Below are 20,370 nucleotides of genomic sequence, written 5' to 3'. Positions count from 1 at the left end.
CCCTGGCATTTTTATTTGTACTAAGTAATGTTATTACATCCAAATCGGCAGATCGTTTCGCAAACAATAATACGGCGAGTAGGAGTGTTGCAGAAATTTTATTAATGATATTTACAATGTAGATTTGTGACATCAAAGCAGTAGAGATCATTCACAAAACACGTACATTTGTATTTACACATTTTCAAATCATTATGCCAACATAACTACCTTAACTCGTATATCATCCATTCCACTATGTCAATGTTTTTACACATAGTAACATCCATTCAATATGTACCATTGTATAACAAAATGGTTTTCACGTAAAGTAAGTTCTGATCCCGAAAATGTTCACAAAGTATATGATAAGACAGAAGACAATAGTGACGATCCCCACCCCCAGGGATAGAGACACTAGCGCCCTCGTGCGGACGGTCAGAGTTTCTACACTGGATTCATTTCCCTCTTTTCTGGCCTTTAGTAACTGCAAATATAAACAGGACAGTGTCCAAACATGTATTGACGAGTGAAAACTATTTTCCGACCATTCTTTATGTCGTGAACTGATTAGTACATTGCATTCTTGTATGAGAAATGCTTAGGAATGATATAAAACCATTTTAACAAGAGCTTGGATTTTGGATAGTTGTGTAAAACACTTTCGGTTGGACGAAGCTATGTATTTATTGAGTAAAAACAAGTTAAAAATGACGCGGTTTCAAGCGAAATATGCGTCAATTGCATATAGTTTTAGCTCAAACGCCAGACAAATCTTTCTATCCAAAGTCCAAGCTCTTGTTAAAATGGTTCTAATTGGATTTTTTTTAAAGTTACCGATATTTTAACCTGACAAACACGTAACATCGTTATTGAATAGGATAGCACTTACACATGTACAATCCGTTGTACTTTAATAAGAAGTTACTCTACTTAATGAACATATTATTCCTTTCCCGTGGGAAAGAATGGTTGGGGTGTAGTTGCCTTGTATTCTACAAAGATTTGACCTACATATAAGGACTTTCCATATCATTTTCCCTAATAACTGAAAAACGCAAGTTCCTTTAAAAAGTCTATGTTATTACGAAAGAGGGGACGTTCATAAACAAGAGTGAAATCCCGCTTTCGACGAAAAAGTATTGACGGAATTGAATTATGTTATCTACTTTTCACGTTAGGGCAGATAAATCTCAATCATGACAAAAACCTTATTTTCAACTACAGCACAAAGAATATACCGCTGGATTTTTTTCACTCATCCACTAATCAAAGTCATTCAAATTCATAGCCTGACGTTTTTTTTTTACGCTATGGAGATAGCGTTTTATTACGCGATAGGCCTATATTGTTTTCAAAGTTTGATTGATATCCAAAAATGAAATGAAAATGCCACAGACATGACTGTTTATATATGTTATCATCGCTTGTGAAAACTAATGACATAAAGCTTACCTTACTGGCTGTTACAACGGCAAAAATTCCTATAGGGCAAAAACAAACGACGGAAAAAATCGAAAGAGCAAACAAGCATGGACTGCTATCCGCCGATAGGGGAGGAAATGGTCTCTGTAAAAATAATTAAAAAAATCACCATGCCAACACACTATAAAGGTTCTGAGTAGTGATTAAAGTCTCCATTCCATAAAGCTTAGGATCAAATTCAAACGATCCAGCCAAGACTGTTTAGTTCATACGTGAAATAATTATTATAATGCCTATGTGTTTATTTGATTAATGTATGCGCATTAATTTTCAATTACCTTGTCATGATGAGATTCCACATTCGGTGAACTGTGGTAGTTGCAATTGTGTCCTCCATTAAGGTTGACCGATGCATCTTGTCCAGCAAGATGGCGGTACTCGGATACGTCAAGAATGACGTCACGGCGTGAGCACGAACTGTGTCCACCGTCAGTTTCACTGGGCGTCTGGGGATCTTGTAAAAGTTTTTCTTCCATCTTACTTACAGCATCCTCTGAAAGATATTTACGTATGCCTGTCAGAATAATTAAACAAAAGGGTCATAGGCCACAACGGCCAACAGAGACATCGTTAGTCAAGCATAACGCAAGTGGAGCACGCGCCAAATACAGTTTCTGTTTTATTTCAACAGAGTTTATATATTGAATCTCTCATGATTTGCAATGTTATATGATTTTTACCGAATGAGTTGTGTGCTTTTTATCCCTGAGTCCTTTACAACGTTTTACACCCCTCTCTCTCTCTCTCTCTCTCTCTCTCTCTCTCTCTCTCTCTCTCTCTCTCTCTCTCTCTCTCTCTCCTCACACACATCATTCGACTTGAATTTGAATGTCTATTTTAGATTTCGAAAACGCCTATATTTCATGAAAATCGATTGTAGAATATTTATACTCTGTGATATCTGCTTAATTTCTCGATAATCATAAATACCCCAGGTTTCAAACGATGTTTATTCAAAAGCATGACAAATTTCAAGAACAGGCCCCCCCCCCCCCCCCTCAGCTTACCAGGATTCAAAACACGGCGAAAAATAAAGAAGTCAATGAGGTTTTAGTCATTGAATAGATACGGATGATAACGTTGAAAAATTGTGCAAGGTATTCCGAGTGCCTTCCGAATGGCGAAAAGATGTCAAAATTTCCCATTATATATCTCAGTAAGAAGTCTGTTTTCGTTTCTGTATTTTTTTACAAGTGAAAAATGAAGATTTCTTGGATATTTTCCCTTTCATCGATTTCAGTCGTACGTACTTCTTTCACAGGTATGTGTATTTTTATCTTAAAACATTTTCGTTATACAATCCTTTGCCATTTTAAGCTATTATAGTTTTTGGCTTATATCCTTTACATATTCCTCCAGTTGTGACAGAAACAATTATAGCTTGGGACAGACTATATCGTCGTGGTGTTCGCACCGTTAACCTTGTTGCAGTCCGATTCATGTTTATATGCGTCGATTCTACCGCTTTTGTCAATTATGTAAACATGGCATTTGCAAATCAAAATATCTCGATTAATGATAACTTCGATAATGTACCATCGGCTAACATTGGTCCTACTCTATTTATAGACAAAAATCTATTATTAGGAGAGCGTAACTCAAATAAGCTCTAAAAGTGCATGCATAATTTCAGCTCGTTTTTCTCAATTAAACAATCAGACAAGTAACCAGCTCTTTAAATGTAATTTCGGATTTGCCTTCCGCTCTTCATTAGTCATTATTGATAAAGAAAACGTAAAGAACCATATATGATAAGAGTAAAATTTGGCCCCCATAATTCGCCATTTTTTAAGTGTTTCGGGTACAGTAAAATGGTAACAAATTTTTTAGAAGAGTTCATATAAAATATATTTTTCATCTATTTAATTGATTTATTTGCACTCACTGGCAGTATATGACGTCAGAAGTGACAGCATTTCTATAATTCAATCAAAATCAGCCAAAAATTGACATTTTTCTTATATATTTACGAATGGGAAATATAGAGCGCATGCTTGAACAAGGAAAATTTTTTTGTCACTTATTAGTCTTGGCTAGATACATCTCTGATTAAAATATTTTATTTGTTCAAGAATGCGCTCTATGTTTTCGAAAGGAAAAACTGCTTAAAAACAAGCTGTTTTACGCTAAAAATGCAAAAATGGCGGGAAAAGGTTGTCTTTACAATGTCATATTTCTAAATTGTGGGCACTTGAACCAAAATGAAATTTATGTAAACACATCACATACATATCTGTACTAAGAAAAAAAAGAATGATAGTAAAATGATGATGTTCATTTTAGGGGGCCATTTTAGGCCCTTATCATATATAGTCCTTTAATAACTTACCTTTAAAATTTCAGGTATATTGTTAAACTCCAAGAGCCACCCTGGTGAATTCCTCTCTTCTATACTAACACAGTGTGTCCCCTACATCGACATTTCTCTCAGACTCCATAAATCGATTTCACTTTTTCCTGTCAGCAGCCCTTTGGTAGATCAAACAGTCAGTGCTTTGCGTGGGTAATACGTGTTCATCCAATAGAAATACAAGAACAAGAGGCAAAAACGTGAAATCATGGAGTAGTATAATGTCAACTCCAACTCACATCATTTGTGAATTTTATATCAACATCCGGTGGTTTTATAACGAGAATTAAAGTATCAAGCACAAACATTACACAAATTGACGTCAGACATCGGCTTCTTTTGGAACTGATGCTTATGTTTGGCGAAACATGGATAGATTAAGTGGCGCTACGGCTGGTTTGTGATTTATTTTGGATTATTTATAAAAATTTTATCAAAAGTGCAATAAAGGCTGGGCTTTTGTCTTGAGTAGGATTTAAATTTAGTGAGATAATTGATATCAAAATGATAATAGCCATTCCTGGACCGGGTCATCGCCTCTTTGACAGCATGCACTGGTTTAACATGGGGCTAACGTCTTAACCCGTCAAGTTCATTCCTTTTGAGTTTATGGTCCTATAAAAAGGATATAATGGGCATGCGCGGATCCAGAAAATTTTTCCAGGGGGGGGGGGGTCCGAAGGATAATTGTGTTTGCAAGGGGGGGGGGGGGGTCCGAGGCATATTTTCGCGATAATTTTACTATGTAAATTTAATAAATTTTCATTTTCCAGGGGGGGTCGGGACCCCCCCTCTAGATCCGCGCATGATGGGTTCATATCAGTTTGAAGGTCGATGCCAATTTAGGTTCAGATCTAAAGAAGTTTGCACAATTTTCATTCTCAAGATTTTTTTTTGTGTATTTTTTATTTGTTTGGTTTTTTTTTGTTTTTGTTTTTTGGTCAGCTAGGAAGACTTATATGCTATTAGGGTTTTGCTGTGAATATATGCTTAGAAATAATATCGAACACTATTCATTCTTTAATGCAATTTCCAAACGTTTAAATTTCCGGAACTTAAAAGATATTTCAAAAACCATTTGCAATACGCTGAACTAGGTGTTACTACAACAATTACTTGTGCATAATTTTTATTATGTAAATTACTTGACCTTTTATTTAAATAAAAGCAATTAACGTTAATTAATGTTAATTAGTGCTGTTGTTTTGTTCACGCCTCGTTCATGAACATCATACAGACATCACTGTTTAAAAAACCACTTCCTCGTGCATGATATACAATGCACATGTACCAAACTGCGAAGTGGTGCCATTGGCCCAATCTCTGCCATTGCAGACGAAAAGTTGTTCAAGTCTGCAATGTTTCAGTACTCTGTGGTATTGCATCGAGGTCTGTCTATCCAGTTCAAAATGAATTCTCCAAAGCGTGAATTCATGACATAAAGTGATCTGTACTTTACTGGTATTATAATGTCGATAAAAGGAACCTAATTAATTTTATTGTCCAAGAGTTGGCCATATTAATTATTTCATTACGTTGTTATAAGCGCGACCCGGCTAGGCACGCTTGACAGTTGAAGTAATCGAACTTTAATCTCCAAATCCAATTGCATTCAGAAATCTTTAATAAAAGGAATGCTGTCGTCGCAAGCAGTCGGGGTTTTAAAATGTAACGATATATTGATTGTAAAGGTGTTTTAAACGTTTAAATGTAATGATATTTATACTAAAACGGCTTCTGTAAAATCCCCTTTATCGGACAGTATTGGGTCATGGCTTAAGAAGTTCTACAAAGTTTGATATTTCTCAATGCATTGAAATCAAAGTCAACTTTGTCTCCAGAAAATTATCTCCGAGTGACTATTTTTCTTCTGATAATTTGCTATCAATAAAACAAATAAATTATAATATTTGAAGTCGGAATCGTTAAGACTCTGATATCCGGATTACCCCTAGCAACATTGAATGGCTGGGAACTAGAGCGGCCTGTCTCGTTAAGGTTCTGTTTACACCTGAGATTGGGACGATTAGCCTGACAATACCAGGTAACAGGAGACCCTAACAGGTAAGTCAGGATGTGTTCTTGTTATTATTTACCTATATAAGTACAATCACAGGTAAAACAATAAATATAACCTGGCATTGTTAAGTGGTATTGTTGCCGTCTGAGGGCTGTAAATCAAACAGAGTTCATGGGTATGGATTAAACGTCAAAAATATCATTGATCTTATTATCTCCATAACCTCGTTATTGCAGCTATTTATCATCGTCTGGTAAAGCTTGTTTGCAGATATTAGTACAAGAATGTGAATATACAGTCATGTAAACATTTGCTGAATTCAGACCAAACTTTGCACTTTTATCGCCGAATTATTTTTTTTTTCCGATCCCTTAGAATTTTTTGACCCCTTTGCCTTCGTTAGATGTGGTTTCAATCTTATTCATATGAGAGGTGGGTAGAGGCCCTCAACACACCTTTGCCTCCCTCGTTTAACTGTTTTAGGTGACAAATTCCAAATATATACGACCTGCTCAAGACCACACAAAAAGATGTCATCCAGAATGAAGAGCTAAGCTAAGGCTAGGCTTGCGTGCATTGTAGTTTTGCGGTTACAGAAGTCATAGCTGGCAAGATATTTCTTTCTTGTTATTGCTAGGCTACTGTGAAGGCAAACGAAAGAATTCAATTTATCGGTCATCGATGAATTTTTTGAGTTTGTCAACTCATCTTGCAAAAATGTGTATGCTGATTTTTGATAAAGGCAGTACAAGATATTTTGATATATATACATCATGCACGTGTATATTGCTGTAATTTTGCACTATTATATGAAATTGTATGGTACAGGGCAATTATCTTAAGATACATCTATATGTTTAATGTGTTGCGTATTGCTCTACTTTAAGATTTTAAGAAATTATGCTCACTTGATTTGTTGTGTGTTTTACGACTATCGTGCTATTAGCTAAATATATCAGTAGACATGTTGCCCAACTATTGCTTTACTGGTGAGGGTAATTGTTGCACGGCTGTCATTGTATTAGCTAGGTGTTTGAATTATGTTGAGTTGCATCGAACTGAGTTGAAGACGAAGTTAATCCGATTTGTTGAGTATAATTGCTCACAATCCTCTTTTGGGCTACATTGTAGGTATATATATTGCCAAAGTGATTTGTTGCATGGTATAAGACTGTCATGCTATTTTAGCTTGCTGTACTATTATAATATGTTGTGTTGCAAGATGTTGTGTTATTGATGAGGTAAACTTGTGTTGCTCGCTTATTAATATTGCGCTGTTGGATAGGTATTTTGCCAATAATTTGTCGTACGTTGTACGCCTTCTGAGTTATCGGCTAAATATAAATGATATTTGTTGTGTTGCACAGTTCTTGTCTTTTTTCAAACTTATTTAAAGATAATTTCTGTTAGCTATGTACATGTATGTTGGATTTTTGTGTGTTGCACAGATGTCGTGCTAATTGCTATGTATACTTGATTTGCTGTGTGTTACTCAGACATTGCAATTGACTAGTATATGAAATGACTGAAAATCCTTAATTGTTGTGATACATTGCTAAAAAGATATTCGTTAGGTTCATGTACTGTATATTTGGGGTGCTTGTCAGTTGTGCTATCTGCTACGTGTTATGACACTTGATTTGTTGCAAAAATGAAAGTTGCACGACTAGCGTGCTAATGTATATTTCACTAGTTGTATGTTGTGCGGCTATATAGTACTATCATACATAACTTGTAATTTGTTGCAGCAATATGGCCGATCGCCCCCAGTCTACTCATAGCTCTAGTACACACGTGTCCACGGCAGAGTCCCAGGGACCCCCTTCCCACCAACAGTGGTCAGCCTACAGGGGCCCTGTCTTATTCACTGGTAAGTGTATTTATAGAGTGTATCTTTGAAAGTTTATCTTTTTAACAAGGACCAAAATAAAACTAAATACGCTAACCACCATTCCGTTGCCTTCTTAACAATAATATGCATGGATCTAAAGTTTTAGTACATGTATAGAGCCATTTTTCAAAAATTGATAAGGATATGCGTATACTGGGCATAGGCGTCCAGAACAAATTGAAGGTTTGTGAGGGGGAGACTTATTCAAAATCTTGACGAGACAAAACAGGAAAAACTATATTTGCCATCCTCAAAATAACGGGGGGGGGGGTAACCAGGGTTCATTGTAAAATTTATAAATAGTAATAGAACGCTCTTGCTGAGGTTAGTTTTTTCCTGATTAAAATAAAAAAGGGGAGCGCTAAGCTAACCCCATCCTCCCCCTAGCCCCCGGCTCCGACACCTATGCCTGTGTGTTCCTGGTCATATGTGTACTTATACGTATAATTATACATTAAATTTATCTGATATAATATTCTGCTGCATATTGAGTTTGATTCTCAAGAATATCTGTACATTTCAGGTCCGGACGGATTGACGGACCAGCGAGTGAAGACAAGAACCGACTTCCAAATGGTCGGCAACGGAGATCGATCACCGGAAGTGACAAGCCAGATGGGATACCTGAGTAGACCTCCGCCCGGAACTAAGTTCCCCAAGGCCAAAAACGGACAGATCGGCGAAATTGGCTGGCCCGTGGAAACATTCAAAATCGTGAAGGGGATCTGAGAGGGAATCATAAGTTACAAATTTGTGTATTCTGTAACCTTTCGTAACCTCTCTATAGACACTCACACGTGTTGTAGACGCTGACTTTACGCCATTTCAGTATTATTTACCTATATCTATTTATCCTACCATTTCAGTATTCGAATGTTAGCTCATTTTGATTAATGTCACGAAAGAAGAAGAATTCTTTTGTATAAAGTCGTTCAGTTTTCTATCTTGTGGTTTTTGATATCTTGGGCTACTTATTCAGTTCAATGCCTGCCATTGTCTCGAGGTGTTGAATTTGATTCCAGACACACAGGAAACAAATCCAAGCATCACCTGGCCAAATGATGGAGGCCATTGTCAGCTATCTATAATCTGTTTAATGCCTCCTCAGCACGAACTGTCGGAGAGAGTATTTTGTATTATCTAGATATTTCTGATTGTGCCTCCTCTCCAGTGGTTGAAATTCGAGTCCATTCGTGACCACGACACGCCATCTTGCAGACCGAATTTTGAAATTCAAGGAGGGGATGTTCGCACCAATTTGATTCTCTGTCAATAGTCATTTCTATGGTTACAGATTACTGTCGATATTACGAGTCGGTTATGTAATGTGTGGTTATGCATACATGTACGATCCGTCACTGAACAAGAATTATCTAATCCCCAACAAAAGTAGGCTTTTAAACACAGGCACTTTATCAAGATGGGTTTTAAACTTTTAGATTAAGTAATCAATAGACTACTTCGCTAAGCTTAACATTCTGGATAGTTTCTTTGTAGGGTTAGCTTACCAGTATTTTCAAAAATGAAAATACATTATTATTGTATATACATGTAATATACATGTACTTTTACACCCTCTTAATTTAACATTGTACATACCTTACATAAGATGAAATTGATGATAAAATCAAAATCTTCAGAAAGCAACTGATTGCTATAATTTAAAAATAATTCTTGTAATAAACTCTATTAGAAGAGCAGAGGTACATGTACATGTTGAAAGTGACCTTAATTTTAAAGTTGTAGTTATCATTATGCATTAACAGTAATTCAGAGAAAGGTAATTACTTACTCATATATATATTACTCTGATATATTAAACTCTGCAACCTCCACCCCCCCTCCCCCCACCACTCGACCATTTCCTCCTTGATCCGCGCTAAGTGCCAATCATACAAAAACAAGCAAGCAAAAACTGCACACAAATGTGGGAAATTTCTGTTTTTCAATTTACTGTATACTTTCTACTTATAACCGTGTTATAGACAAGAAAACAATATCAGTAGATTTATTAAACATTAACCGAATAGACTTGTTAAAAGCCTCCGTAAATCTAATAGTATTTAAGTATCTTTATCTTTGACACCCTATTAATATTGTTAAGGCCAACCCTTCTTAATTAAGGTTCGAAGGATTTTGGTTTTACATCTTGTTGCGATGAGCTGACGTGTCTCCACCTAAGGAGTTCACATATTGCTTATATCATATATAGATGAAGGTCATTTAAGGTGGTGTTCGATGCCTTTTTAAAATAATAATTAATATATAATGACGGACAAAAGAACATCATATTCACTGTTCTATTGCTTTCAAATCGTATAGGTTTTAGATAAAATCTGACTGTATGATCCGTCATACAAGAGTTTAATTCCAGACTCTGGGCGGATTATAAATGCAGGTCGGTTATTAATATTCTTATTTTCAAATTAAGGAAAAGAACAAAAAGTAATATTAAATGCTCTATCGGGTAACGAACCTCTGTTTTGCAGATGAGTTACTGTAGCTGAACAAACTGCGCATGAGAAGCGAGATTCAATCACAAAATTGTAAAAGATAAAAATTAGTTCATTGGGGTTTTTCAATCAGCCTTTTTTTTATTTGTTCGCCAATACTTCCAAGGTACATGTACATGTACATTTATTCTCTTCAAGTATCGTGATATTTGTGTAATAATATTTCAATTAGCCCCCCCCCCCCCCAAAAAAAAAATGATAATAATGAAGAAAACTACAGGCAAGAACAACAGTATAAGAGGTTTTTCAATTTATTGTATATTTCATGTATATAATATATCACCAAATATATACACGTGTTTCAAAAACAAAATACAATAAATATGTTACGGAATATAATAGAGTATTTGTTAGGTACACCTGTATAAGTTTTATCTGAGTAATGAAAAGTATAAATAACATTCAGCAAGTATGTACAAAAATTTACAATTCAGGAACTCGAGTACTAGGTCCATTTCAGTATCTGTCTTACACCAGTCTTTCCTCGTACTTAATGCTCTCCAGCTGCCGGATAGCTCGCCTGTGCTTGTTGAGCATCGCTCGGCGCTGTCTCCGGATTTGCCAGGACTTCAGCTGCACGCTGTTATTTCTGCACAGAGTTAGCGTGGACACAGATTTACTGAGTTGCTGTTTCACGAAACTCTCCTCTTCGACATCGTCCTCAAATTGAACTGATCGACATTTTTCGTCCCTATTCCTCCTTGGTGTGGTTTCTCTGTGAACCAGTCTATGCGAGATTTCTTTTGATTCTGATAACACAATATTTTCTGTAGATCGGCCGTTCGATTTAGAGTACTTAAGATCGGCGTTTTCGTCATCACTAAAAACTTGGCTGTCCCGTGATCGCTTTTTAACAAACTGGCGCCTTTTGATCATGATTTTTCTGGATTTGTCGTGAATGCTGGATGTCCTCACCAAACTCAGAACTGAATCGGAGCTTGCGTTCATCGAGTCATACCCAAAGTCTTTGTTGCAAGATTCGTCCGCTTCCTCGGTGACAGAGAGAAACTCGCGTGATGACGTATAATCTACGTAACAAGACACTGGTCGTCTGCTACTTTTCACGGAATCTCGAAAGGAAAGCGAAATCGCAGAATCTGCGTTGGACAACGTTAACGACGTATTCTTCCAGTCGTCTGGGTCAATAGAGAGATTTAATGATGTTCTCTTCCATGTTTCTTTTCGTTTTAAGTTCGAGTCTCTTGCTTTCAGGTAAAGTTTTGCGTCCAGTAAATTATCTTCCGACTTGCTGGATACGAACGTGTTTCTGCCCCGGACGGGCAATTTGGAAAGGTCTGTGAGTGATAGGCATGTAACGTCTGTTGAGCCCAGATCTCTGACGTCATATTGTGAACTTCGCCATTTCTTTTTCTTTAGCGCTGAAATTATAGCTGCTCCGAATGACATCCTGCTACTGGAAAAATAAAGTTCAGTGTTAGCTATTGGAAGAAAATGTTTCCCTATCAGTTACTCTATAATTGCTTCAGTAATCATGACATTTAATCTTAGAAAAATTTATATCTAAAACATAAAAATTCTTTGAAATTATTAAATGATAATATCTTTCAAATAATTTTGATAAGTTGAAACAAAATAATAAATATACTTCTATTTTCTCGTTCTTACCTTTAAGGATGCGGATGCTACTTGATTAGTAGATATCTTGAAACGTTCGTCTCCTTATTTACAAACAAATTGAAACGTGGACTTTCCAAACCAAGCTATTTATACTAAGCTGTGTAAAAATCGGCAGATGCGCAGTGGTAAAGTTTGCCAGTCAAATTAGCGCGCTCCAATTTTATTTACGAATCGCCCGACCTTTCACACTGGTTGACCTACTGGGGCATCCCAAGTTACAACTGTCACCCCGAAATGAGTCACCCCCAGGTATCATCTCAGGTATACCTGTATAATAAAGCGAGCTCGGCGTGGCCGCTATTGACTCAGCCCTATCTCTGCTGCGTCTCTCTGCGGTCTGGTTTATCTTATTACCTGCAATCTGCAGGGACTTTGGGTTTGAGCAAACACGATGGAAAGGAAACACGCTGTCTGATTCCCTCCTCTCCCCCGGGTTTTGACGCAAGTGCGGTCATAATATGTTTGAACAAGCTCCCCGTGGTTCTTGCAAGTAGCCATGGCTTACTCTCTGTTTATAAACAATAGTGACCGTATTTCATTTCGACGTTCGATGAGACAATTTTCAAAATATTAGAAAAAAAAATGTAATTAAAAATGTAGGTCTGTAATTTAATTATTATCCAAAAAGAAAATTGGAGGTGAGGAATGTGATTACTTATTTATTCTTGGTACATGCTGTTCTTATGCATAAAAATGCAGGTGCCACACTGTTTTATGCACAATCAGAGATGTCATAGAATGTCAACTTAGTGTACAATTTTATGCGCATATGAAATTAAATTAAACACAAGAAAGTGAAAAAACAGTAAGGTATATGTAGATAAAAAAAAAAAAAAAACAAAAAACAAACCCCCCCCCCCCCCCCAAAAAAAAAAAACAAAACAAAAGAAAGAAGATAGCACAAGTAAATCTTTGAAGTATCATATTAAACAATTTAAAAAGTTATGTCATCTCTCTCAATCTTCATATTTTCCTTTTTTCTCAGAACTTTTTTTATACAAATATATGTAGCTGTGGTTCTGCCTGAAGAAAGAGGATGGGTGGCGAACTGTTGTAATTTTATGCGATACACCACCTAGAAGTAATTCCGAACTTCTGAAATTTATGACCGGATAAAATTACTAGTAAAATGTATCATTTTTCAAATTAATAAAAAAAACTTGTTAACTTTTTTCACGGTTAATACTAATACCTTTGTATACAATGGTCTTTAAAAAATTTGTGAAGTCTTTTTGCACTTTTTGTCGATGTTTATCCTTTGTACACGTACTAATGAGCGTGAAAGGTAATTACTGTAGCAAGAGTTTAAGTATATCACTGTTTTGATTTAGACATTCAAGATGAGATTTCCAATTTGAATTGTGAAAATATTTTTAAATACGCAGAATGACTCGATTTCCGGTCAAAATTCTTCTTAACAATAGAGACAACTTTACGATTCGTTAAAGTTCTAGAATTTAAAAAACCGGGAAACCCCAGCCATTGCATCTTACGAGATCAAGCTGTGTATGAAATGGGTTATCTAAAATTATCACTGATGAATCATTTCGCTTAAAGTTTATATATAAACTCTTTTTTAAAGTTCGTTAAATCTTCATTACGCACGAACATTAATATGCTAACCATATGAATGTGTAAAGTTTGTCTATATAAACATCAGACTAAAATAGCCAGGCTTATTTCCAAATGTCAATATTTTCCATTTTAAGCGGTACCCTAACTGCGCAAATGTTGGTTTAAAATTTAAGTATGAACTAGAAATGTTCTTATTTTATGAACTAGAAATGTACTTAGTTTATCTACTTTTATTGTGGTTTTACTCTATTATTAGTTATGATTTTATCCTACTTATTTTACCGTAAGAAATAGGAGAGAATAGTTTGAGAGCTATTGAGTGATTTCAATGTTATATATATTTGGTTTTAAATATCTTAAGACCTTTGCAATTGACTACTCTAATCAAAGTACACATCTTGTAACATATATTTTTGTGTGGAGATTTTGTTGGGTCGTTAGTAATGATGTAGGGTTTTGAGTGTATCGTTTTTATTTATTTAATTTCATATTTTTATTTTACGTTTATGTTAACTATAAAAGGATAGATAAGAAGAACAAAACTCGCATAACTTGAAATATTTCCTTAAAATGTAATTGAAAAAAAATGCCAAAAAAATATCGATAAATGTCAACGTTAATTAGACGAATTAAGATGTCAACTATTACATGTATTTGCCGAAACATTCCGTAGATGCGAAGCATTTCCAATTTAACACAGTCAGAATAAGCAATTCAAAGAATTTCAATACTCAGGTGTATACTGCATTGTTTAAATTCTGGTCTCTATTAATACACAACATCTGTAGGACCACGCCAATGTACCTGAAAATGAATTAAGGTACGAAGATAAAAGGACCAAGATTTGACCCTGAACTTAAATTGAGGATGTTACAGCTCGGGGGAAAACCCCTGTCGGTGTATTCATTGCCCCCCATTAACGGTACAAGGCAATAAAACGACTTCTGGCCGTTCTCCATTCAGCAAAAGGCAGGCTCATTACGGCGGGATTGACTCTCTTTGTGACGTCGATTTTTTATTACAAATCTGACCTTGAGTCCCCTTGTACTTAATAACCCACTGATACCCCTAATGTTGTTCCTTCAACCATTGTTTCTATTTGCATGCAAAAACTCCAGAATGCAGTGTAACTAGCTTAATTAATACCACTAGGATTAGAATGCACAATGCACGACTCTTTTAAAGTCTACTTACATATGTAGTATTTCGTATTAAGATCATTCGTATGATATACCATACAATACATGCATCTGGAATATGAATATAATTCCTCGCTCATATTTATACAAACAAACAAGTATATTTAAACAAACAAAACGATTTGCTATTCCACAATTAAAACTGTGTGTTTTATCGTATATATATTTTTTATTTAAGGTCTTTTGCATGTTATAGTTGAAATAATTTTCCGAACTACAGTATCTCCTTACTCGAATAACTGTTATGAAAACGAAGGTGCAAAAAACAAGACCAACAAGACCAAAGAACAACTACAGTGACTGAAAATATAACATAGTTGGAAGTGAACATGAATTTGATAGTGACCTTGATAAGAGATTTCTTCATTGTTATTGACAACAACTACGAAAACAACAACAACAACAGCAACCAAAAAAAAATCACCAGTACACTACTGCACAATAGATCGTAGAATAATAACATTTGACATGGGTTCATAATCAGCAGGAAATAAGACCATCTTTCATATAAACCTGAAAAGAACAAAAAGAGGAGCAGTTAATATCAGATCAATGATCAATCGGACAATAACTGTAAAATTGCGAATCTTGAGAGCTTTTTTTAGTATCACGAATTTCACAAGAACCAGACGATTTGCAAACAAAATTAACAGCAAAATGTTGACCATTCTTACAAGGTCTATATATACGTATAGACAATACACCTGTAAAGCATAAGAACTGCTGCAATATTTTTTTATGCAATAAAAATATATTAGAATACTTTATGCATGCATATTCAAATTAATTTTATTTACGTAAAGTTAACAGAAAGATCCTTTTCTCTAAGTGAAGAGGCGCTGTTGAAGCAAACTACTAGTATTTAAATGGCTGAATTGGGCGTTCACATAGTCCGGATTAGCCCTGATTTCAATAATCTGATAAGTTCACAGATTGTACAGCAGAAACCACAATCACGTCAGTTCCTCTACCACGGACCAATTCCTGTCTCTGCTCACAGAACCATTCCAAAGAATTGGGTAACTCATATATATCGCGTGAAAAGGGGCATTCATTGCATTGAAGTTCAGGATAAATTTATCACAACAAAACTATTTCCGGCTTTAAAAGTTTCAATATGCTTGAATGTGTAGGAGTTTAACAAAATATCTTTATTACAGTAATTCTTTCAATGTAATTGCATGTACTTAACATTTGTACGATATTAATATTTAATACTATAGTAACTTATCAGAGAATTGTCATTAATACAATGTTAAATATAAGGAGATTATTGATGCTTTTTATCTGAAACTGATGCATAATATGGAATACAATTACATGTATGTACATATATTCATATGGTTTCCTCTGCATCCTATATTTTCCCCTGGCTTCTATTTCTCTTCAAATATTTTCTTTTTTATAAGTATGCATTTGTTGTTTAAGGTTTATTGGAATGTCAACGATTTGTTTTCCTGCTTAATCCTACAAAGTAACCAAAAACATGAGAATATCATGTACATGTTTAAATATAAACATGATAACAAGATTTACTTTTATCGGGACAATTTTATTCCCTCCTAATTGAAATTATAAAAATCATTGCATAGAATGGGACTACTGACAAGAGCTGTACGGTATCTTATTTCATTTTTTTTGGGGTTAATTTTATTTGCTGAAACATAGTCTGTAGAATAATGTTATTTACTTTAGTAGGTATTTGTGTGTTAAAAGATTATTGTACTTTTAATGATTCTTATTTTTTCAAACATCTAAGTTTTCTTTCTTGAACCATTGGACTGGTCATAACATCTTATAATTAAGTTGAGGCACAGACTCTTAAGTACACTTTCTTGTTTTAAAGTTCATTTGGGTTCACAATAAGCAAAACCATTTCAAAAGCCAACAAACAAATTGGTGAAAATTGAAATTAATGATTATCCGAGAATTACAAATTTAAATGCAGACTTGTGCTGTAACTGTCAGGTCAGAGGCATTAAAGCGGCTATCCCAGGTGAATCTACATATAGGTGAAAATTGTGCGTACCTTTCGATCTCAACAGGTGTGATAGGGTTGTATTGTGTTACCACTATTGACATAGTTTACAATTAAAATAAATGTACTCAGTGACGTATAGGGGACGGATGCATCGTAAAGTCGTTTTTGTGTAATGTGTGTTTTTGAAAATTTTAAATGTTTTTATGAGCTTGGTGCATCTGCACTGTAATAAATGTTTATTGAAAACTTTTAAGTCCATTGTTTGCAAAATCCTTCTCTCAGATGTCTTCCAAATAAGTAATAGTTCACCTTAATCCTACATCAACCGAAGAGAGCTAGCTTGGTTTTTACTTTTCCTTGTTTTTTCGTTGTTTATAGTTGTATTTGTCACGTCCATTTCTTTTCGTATTTTTTTTTCGTAACTTTAATCAAATACATTTCTTTAAAGTTAATACAGGGTATCGACCGATTAGCAGTAGTGCTAATTAAAGCAACATTATCTTAAATTGCAAGAGTTATTTGAAATAAAGTACCTGGAACCAGGGAAAGATACAGGATAATGTGCATTTTTGGTTGGATATTTCTTTTTTAAAATCCTCAAAAACCAATTAGAGAACACTTCTTTTGATATTTGTTTTGGTTTAATGATATTCTATGAATCTATTCAACTCTATCTGATGTTGTAGACAGATGGGGTGTGCCGTTAAAAAGAGATTTTAAGGTAAAGGAACAAATCTTGTTTTAAAATGTAACAAATATGTCATAAAAAAGTACTTAACCTTTAAATATGCCATCAAATATTTCATGAAACCAAAGACTATATCAGATTACCGAAGTACACACGGATGGAGATACAGCAGTGGATTATGTTACATATCCTGGTATGTTATGGAGATGTTATCTGTACTTTTATTCCTCTAAAGTGACAAGTTAAGGTAGAAGTGAAATTAATGAAAACTAAGACATGTAGATTACACTCTGAAAAAAAAAGACCGAAGCAGATTCCAAAGAAATTTTGAAATTAGAGACCTGGGTGTCATTTTTGAAATCTTAGTAAACAATTTTAAAATAATTTGTGTCAATTTTCAAACTACAGAAAATATGTGATTTATTTTCATATCGCGTTCTAACAAGAAAATATATTCATGCGTTGTGTATGTTTATCGGGCCATAGTGAATTATCAACGTATATGAATGTTAGTAATGTGACATCATGTAATTTGCAAAATACCAAATTCTTCTTTGTGGTAAAGTAAAAAACAAGTGTTCTTGCGTTTCTCTATTCATCAGCTCAAATCCTGGTTTGGTGTAGAATCAAAGAGAGATAACCTTTTCAAAACTTTGCATTCCTATCACACAAAATCACTAAATTATTGCATTTATTTAAACAAGAACAGGATCAGGTTTAAAAAGTTATAATAATAACACTGCGACATTTAAGTCCGGACACGACACAGTCCAGACCTTTAGCTAACCTATCGGTTAAACATAACTTACTTTTGTTTATATACCTTGGTGGAACATTTTACTCTGATCCTATCATGTCACATGAATAAACACATTGCTCTAGTTTTCTTATAATTGTCTCTCAAATTACAAAATCCCATGGGAGATGGTGGGATTTTTCATCCGATCTACGTAACTACATGTATACCATCCCACCAAAATCCAATGGGAGAAAAAAAATCTTTGGGGGATATAAACTCCCTAGGGATTTTTTCTCCCATCATTGGTGTTGATAGGTAAATAATCCTCTATAAGGTTTTTATAGGATTTAAAATCCTATGAATCAACATGCATGTTGGGATATTTTATCCCAGAGGATAAAAAGTCCTGTCAATATGTCAAATGTCAAATCAATCTGAATTGATTGTATGTTGGGGTTAACTTAACACTTATGATTCAATTGTCTGATCATATAGTCTAGTAAAAGCAGTATTCAAACAACCAATGTATTGATTTATTGGATAATGTCAATATATCGATCTAAAGAAGTACATGTACTAACAATCAATCACATTCAAACATATTCCCCTTGAACAGCAACTCTAATATATCTTTAAGTAATTTGTCAAAAATCATTATTATAGGTACCATCAATAACATATTCTTCTTGAAATGACTTAATAGAGCTTATAACAATAAGGTTTAACAAATTCTGAGAAAATAAATACAAAAAATTACCAATTCTATTGAATATTAATGAAAGTATTTCCGTTTATGTAAACCCATATACAGTTCCCTTCTTACTTTTCACTGCTCCAAGGAGACTCTCTTTTGTTTTAAATTTTGATGACTAAAAATACATGATATTTAGAATCTTTAATGAAATATAACAATAAACACACATACAAACACACAGGAGCTTTCATTTTGAAATAACGAAAGCGCATATTACTGCACGTTTATTTCTTTTGAAATTTTATTGTACAGTACTTTCAAAAACGAGAAAGCGTCGGAACATGCAAAAGATATATGTGTTAAGATTGATAATTTTATAGAAATTTTACCTTATTGCCATTTCAAAGAAGAGTGAGGAATTTCAAAACGATTAAATCAGAGAAAGTATCAATCAGTGTTCAAGTTTCCCATAATGTTTTTATCCATTGGAATTTTATCCAGGGAATATGAGCTATTATAATATCAATCACCTGTTGCAAAACAGACCATTTCAAGAAGAACCTTTATATAGTCTGGTATATTATTGTAAAAGGTAGGTCAAGTGACATATTATTTCTGTTTTTGTGTAAATTAAATGGATCTTTTAATGCAAGATCTTTCAACACTATATGATATGCAACGAACTTTTATGAAAACATTAATACCAGTTTATAGTAGCTCGTTGCATATCATGTTGTAAACAGATTTCCTGAGAGAAAAAAATGTTTAAAAAACAAACACAAATTCTAATGTCTCGGCCATAAATGTCATCCTGAATATATTCAGGTTCTTGATGAATTCTGTTTTGCAAAATGTGGCTGTTTGAATCAGATTTCCTGATTTCAGTCCAAGTGGCCAGGGCATTTCAAATAAAAGCAGACTTCATTGCGTATGACAAAAGTAAAAAATGGTCGTTGGTTTTTTCAGAGCCTTATTTGTCCTGATAACACGCGATCAAAAAGATTAAACACTGAAATTATCAATTTCTGGACTTGAAAATAATTTTTTTTCGCCTACAATGCTCTATCTTTCAAGGTCAAGGGTTTCTGATCCACTCCGCTCTACATAAACCCCCTGTTCATAGAGAGAGGAGCGGATCAAAAACCTTTGACTTGGGAAGATGACAGTGTACATACAGTAATTATTCTTGCATCTAGAAGTTGGAATCCCTTCAAAGTGTCGTCTACAAATGTAAGTGAACGATATTCAAAGCAGGTGAGATGTTAAATTCTCTATTTTACCAATCATGAAAAATTCTGCTTTAATTAGAGATATAACAATATTTAACAAGATTATAGTAAAGAAAATGATTTGCAGGGAATTATTTAAGTGATGATCTTTAGAATTATAAAATTAAAAAAAAATTAACTCAGTAAGAGCTACATGTATCTTTCTTCGAGGTCTATCACGATTTTGTTTTGTTTTATGGTGAAATCATGCAAGTGCTTTACATTGTAAGTCATTGTAAGTCAACTTACCATTACTCTAAACAGCAAGGTTTCAAAAATTGAAACGGTCAATTATTTGTCAGTAAGATATATTCTATCCCATTTTTTACTACCAATAGTGCCATGTTACA

The 20,370-nt window shown here is 34.4% G+C and overlaps 3 protein-coding genes across 4 annotated transcripts; 1 reads left to right on the top strand and 2 right to left on the bottom strand.

The window, feature by feature from the left end:
* Positions 1 to 67: 67 nt before the first annotated feature.
* LOC128182681 (uncharacterized) lies at positions 68 to 4,218 on the bottom strand. The gene is made up of 4 exons (XM_052851402.1): positions 3,794 to 4,218; positions 1,743 to 1,957; positions 1,435 to 1,548; positions 68 to 466 (listed from the first exon to the last, which is right to left on the bottom strand). The coding sequence occupies exons 2-4, from the start codon at positions 1,938 to 1,940 to the stop codon at positions 302 to 304; spliced, it is 477 nt and encodes a 158-aa protein (XP_052707362.1). The 5' UTR covers positions 1,941 to 1,957; positions 3,794 to 4,218; the 3' UTR covers positions 68 to 301.
* A 1,394-nt stretch (positions 4,219 to 5,612) lies between these two features.
* LOC128182692 (uncharacterized) lies at positions 5,613 to 8,666 on the top strand. Its single transcript, XM_052851412.1, has 3 exons — positions 5,613 to 5,878; positions 7,583 to 7,704; positions 8,249 to 8,666. Exons 2-3 carry the CDS (start codon positions 7,587 to 7,589, stop codon positions 8,452 to 8,454), a joined length of 324 nt encoding a protein of 107 aa, XP_052707372.1. The 5' UTR covers positions 5,613 to 5,878; positions 7,583 to 7,586; the 3' UTR covers positions 8,455 to 8,666.
* Positions 8,667 to 10,475: 1,809 nt separating this feature from the next.
* LOC128182648 (uncharacterized) lies at positions 10,476 to 12,080 on the bottom strand. 2 transcript variants are annotated; one of them, XM_052851345.1, is made up of 2 exons: positions 11,865 to 12,080; positions 10,476 to 11,649 (listed from the first exon to the last, which is right to left on the bottom strand). In XM_052851345.1, the coding sequence occupies exon 2, from the start codon at positions 11,643 to 11,645 to the stop codon at positions 10,707 to 10,709; it is 939 nt and encodes a 312-aa protein (XP_052707305.1). In that variant the 5' UTR covers positions 11,646 to 11,649; positions 11,865 to 12,080; the 3' UTR covers positions 10,476 to 10,706. The 2 variants fall into 2 exon arrangements, with proteins under 2 accessions (XP_052707305.1, XP_052707299.1); XM_052851339.1 differs by having other exon boundaries at positions 10,476 to 11,652; positions 11,865 to 12,071.
* Positions 12,081 to 20,370: the final 8,290 nt, after the last annotated feature.

The sequence above is a fragment of the Crassostrea angulata genome, chromosome 1 (assembly GCF_025612915.1).
Source record: "Crassostrea angulata isolate pt1a10 chromosome 1, ASM2561291v2, whole genome shotgun sequence".
NCBI lineage: Eukaryota > Metazoa > Mollusca > Bivalvia > Ostreida > Ostreidae > Magallana > Magallana angulata.
This window is presented reverse-complemented; position numbering and strand designations above follow the sequence as displayed.

Coding starts and splice junctions, on each gene's coding strand:
- LOC128182681 (XM_052851402.1), bottom strand. CDS start 1,940: ATGGAAGAAAAACTTTTACAAGATCCCCAGACGCCCAGTGAAACTGAC. Junction 1,549..1,742: donor TGGAATCTCATCATGACAAG/GTAATTGAAAAT, acceptor TTATTTTTACAG/AGACCATTTCCTCCCCTATC. Junction 467..1,434: donor CCGTTGTAACAGCCAGTAAG/GTAAGCTTTATG, acceptor TTATATTTGCAG/TTACTAAAGGCCAGAAAAGA.
- LOC128182692 (XM_052851412.1), top strand. CDS start 7,587: ATGGCCGATCGCCCCCAGTCTACTCATAGCTCTAGTACACACGTGTCC. Junction 7,705..8,248: donor GGGCCCTGTCTTATTCACTG/GTAAGTGTATTT, acceptor TGTACATTTCAG/GTCCGGACGGATTGACGGAC.
- LOC128182648 (XM_052851345.1), bottom strand. CDS start 11,645: ATGTCATTCGGAGCAGCTATAATTTCAGCGCTAAAGAAAAAGAAATGG.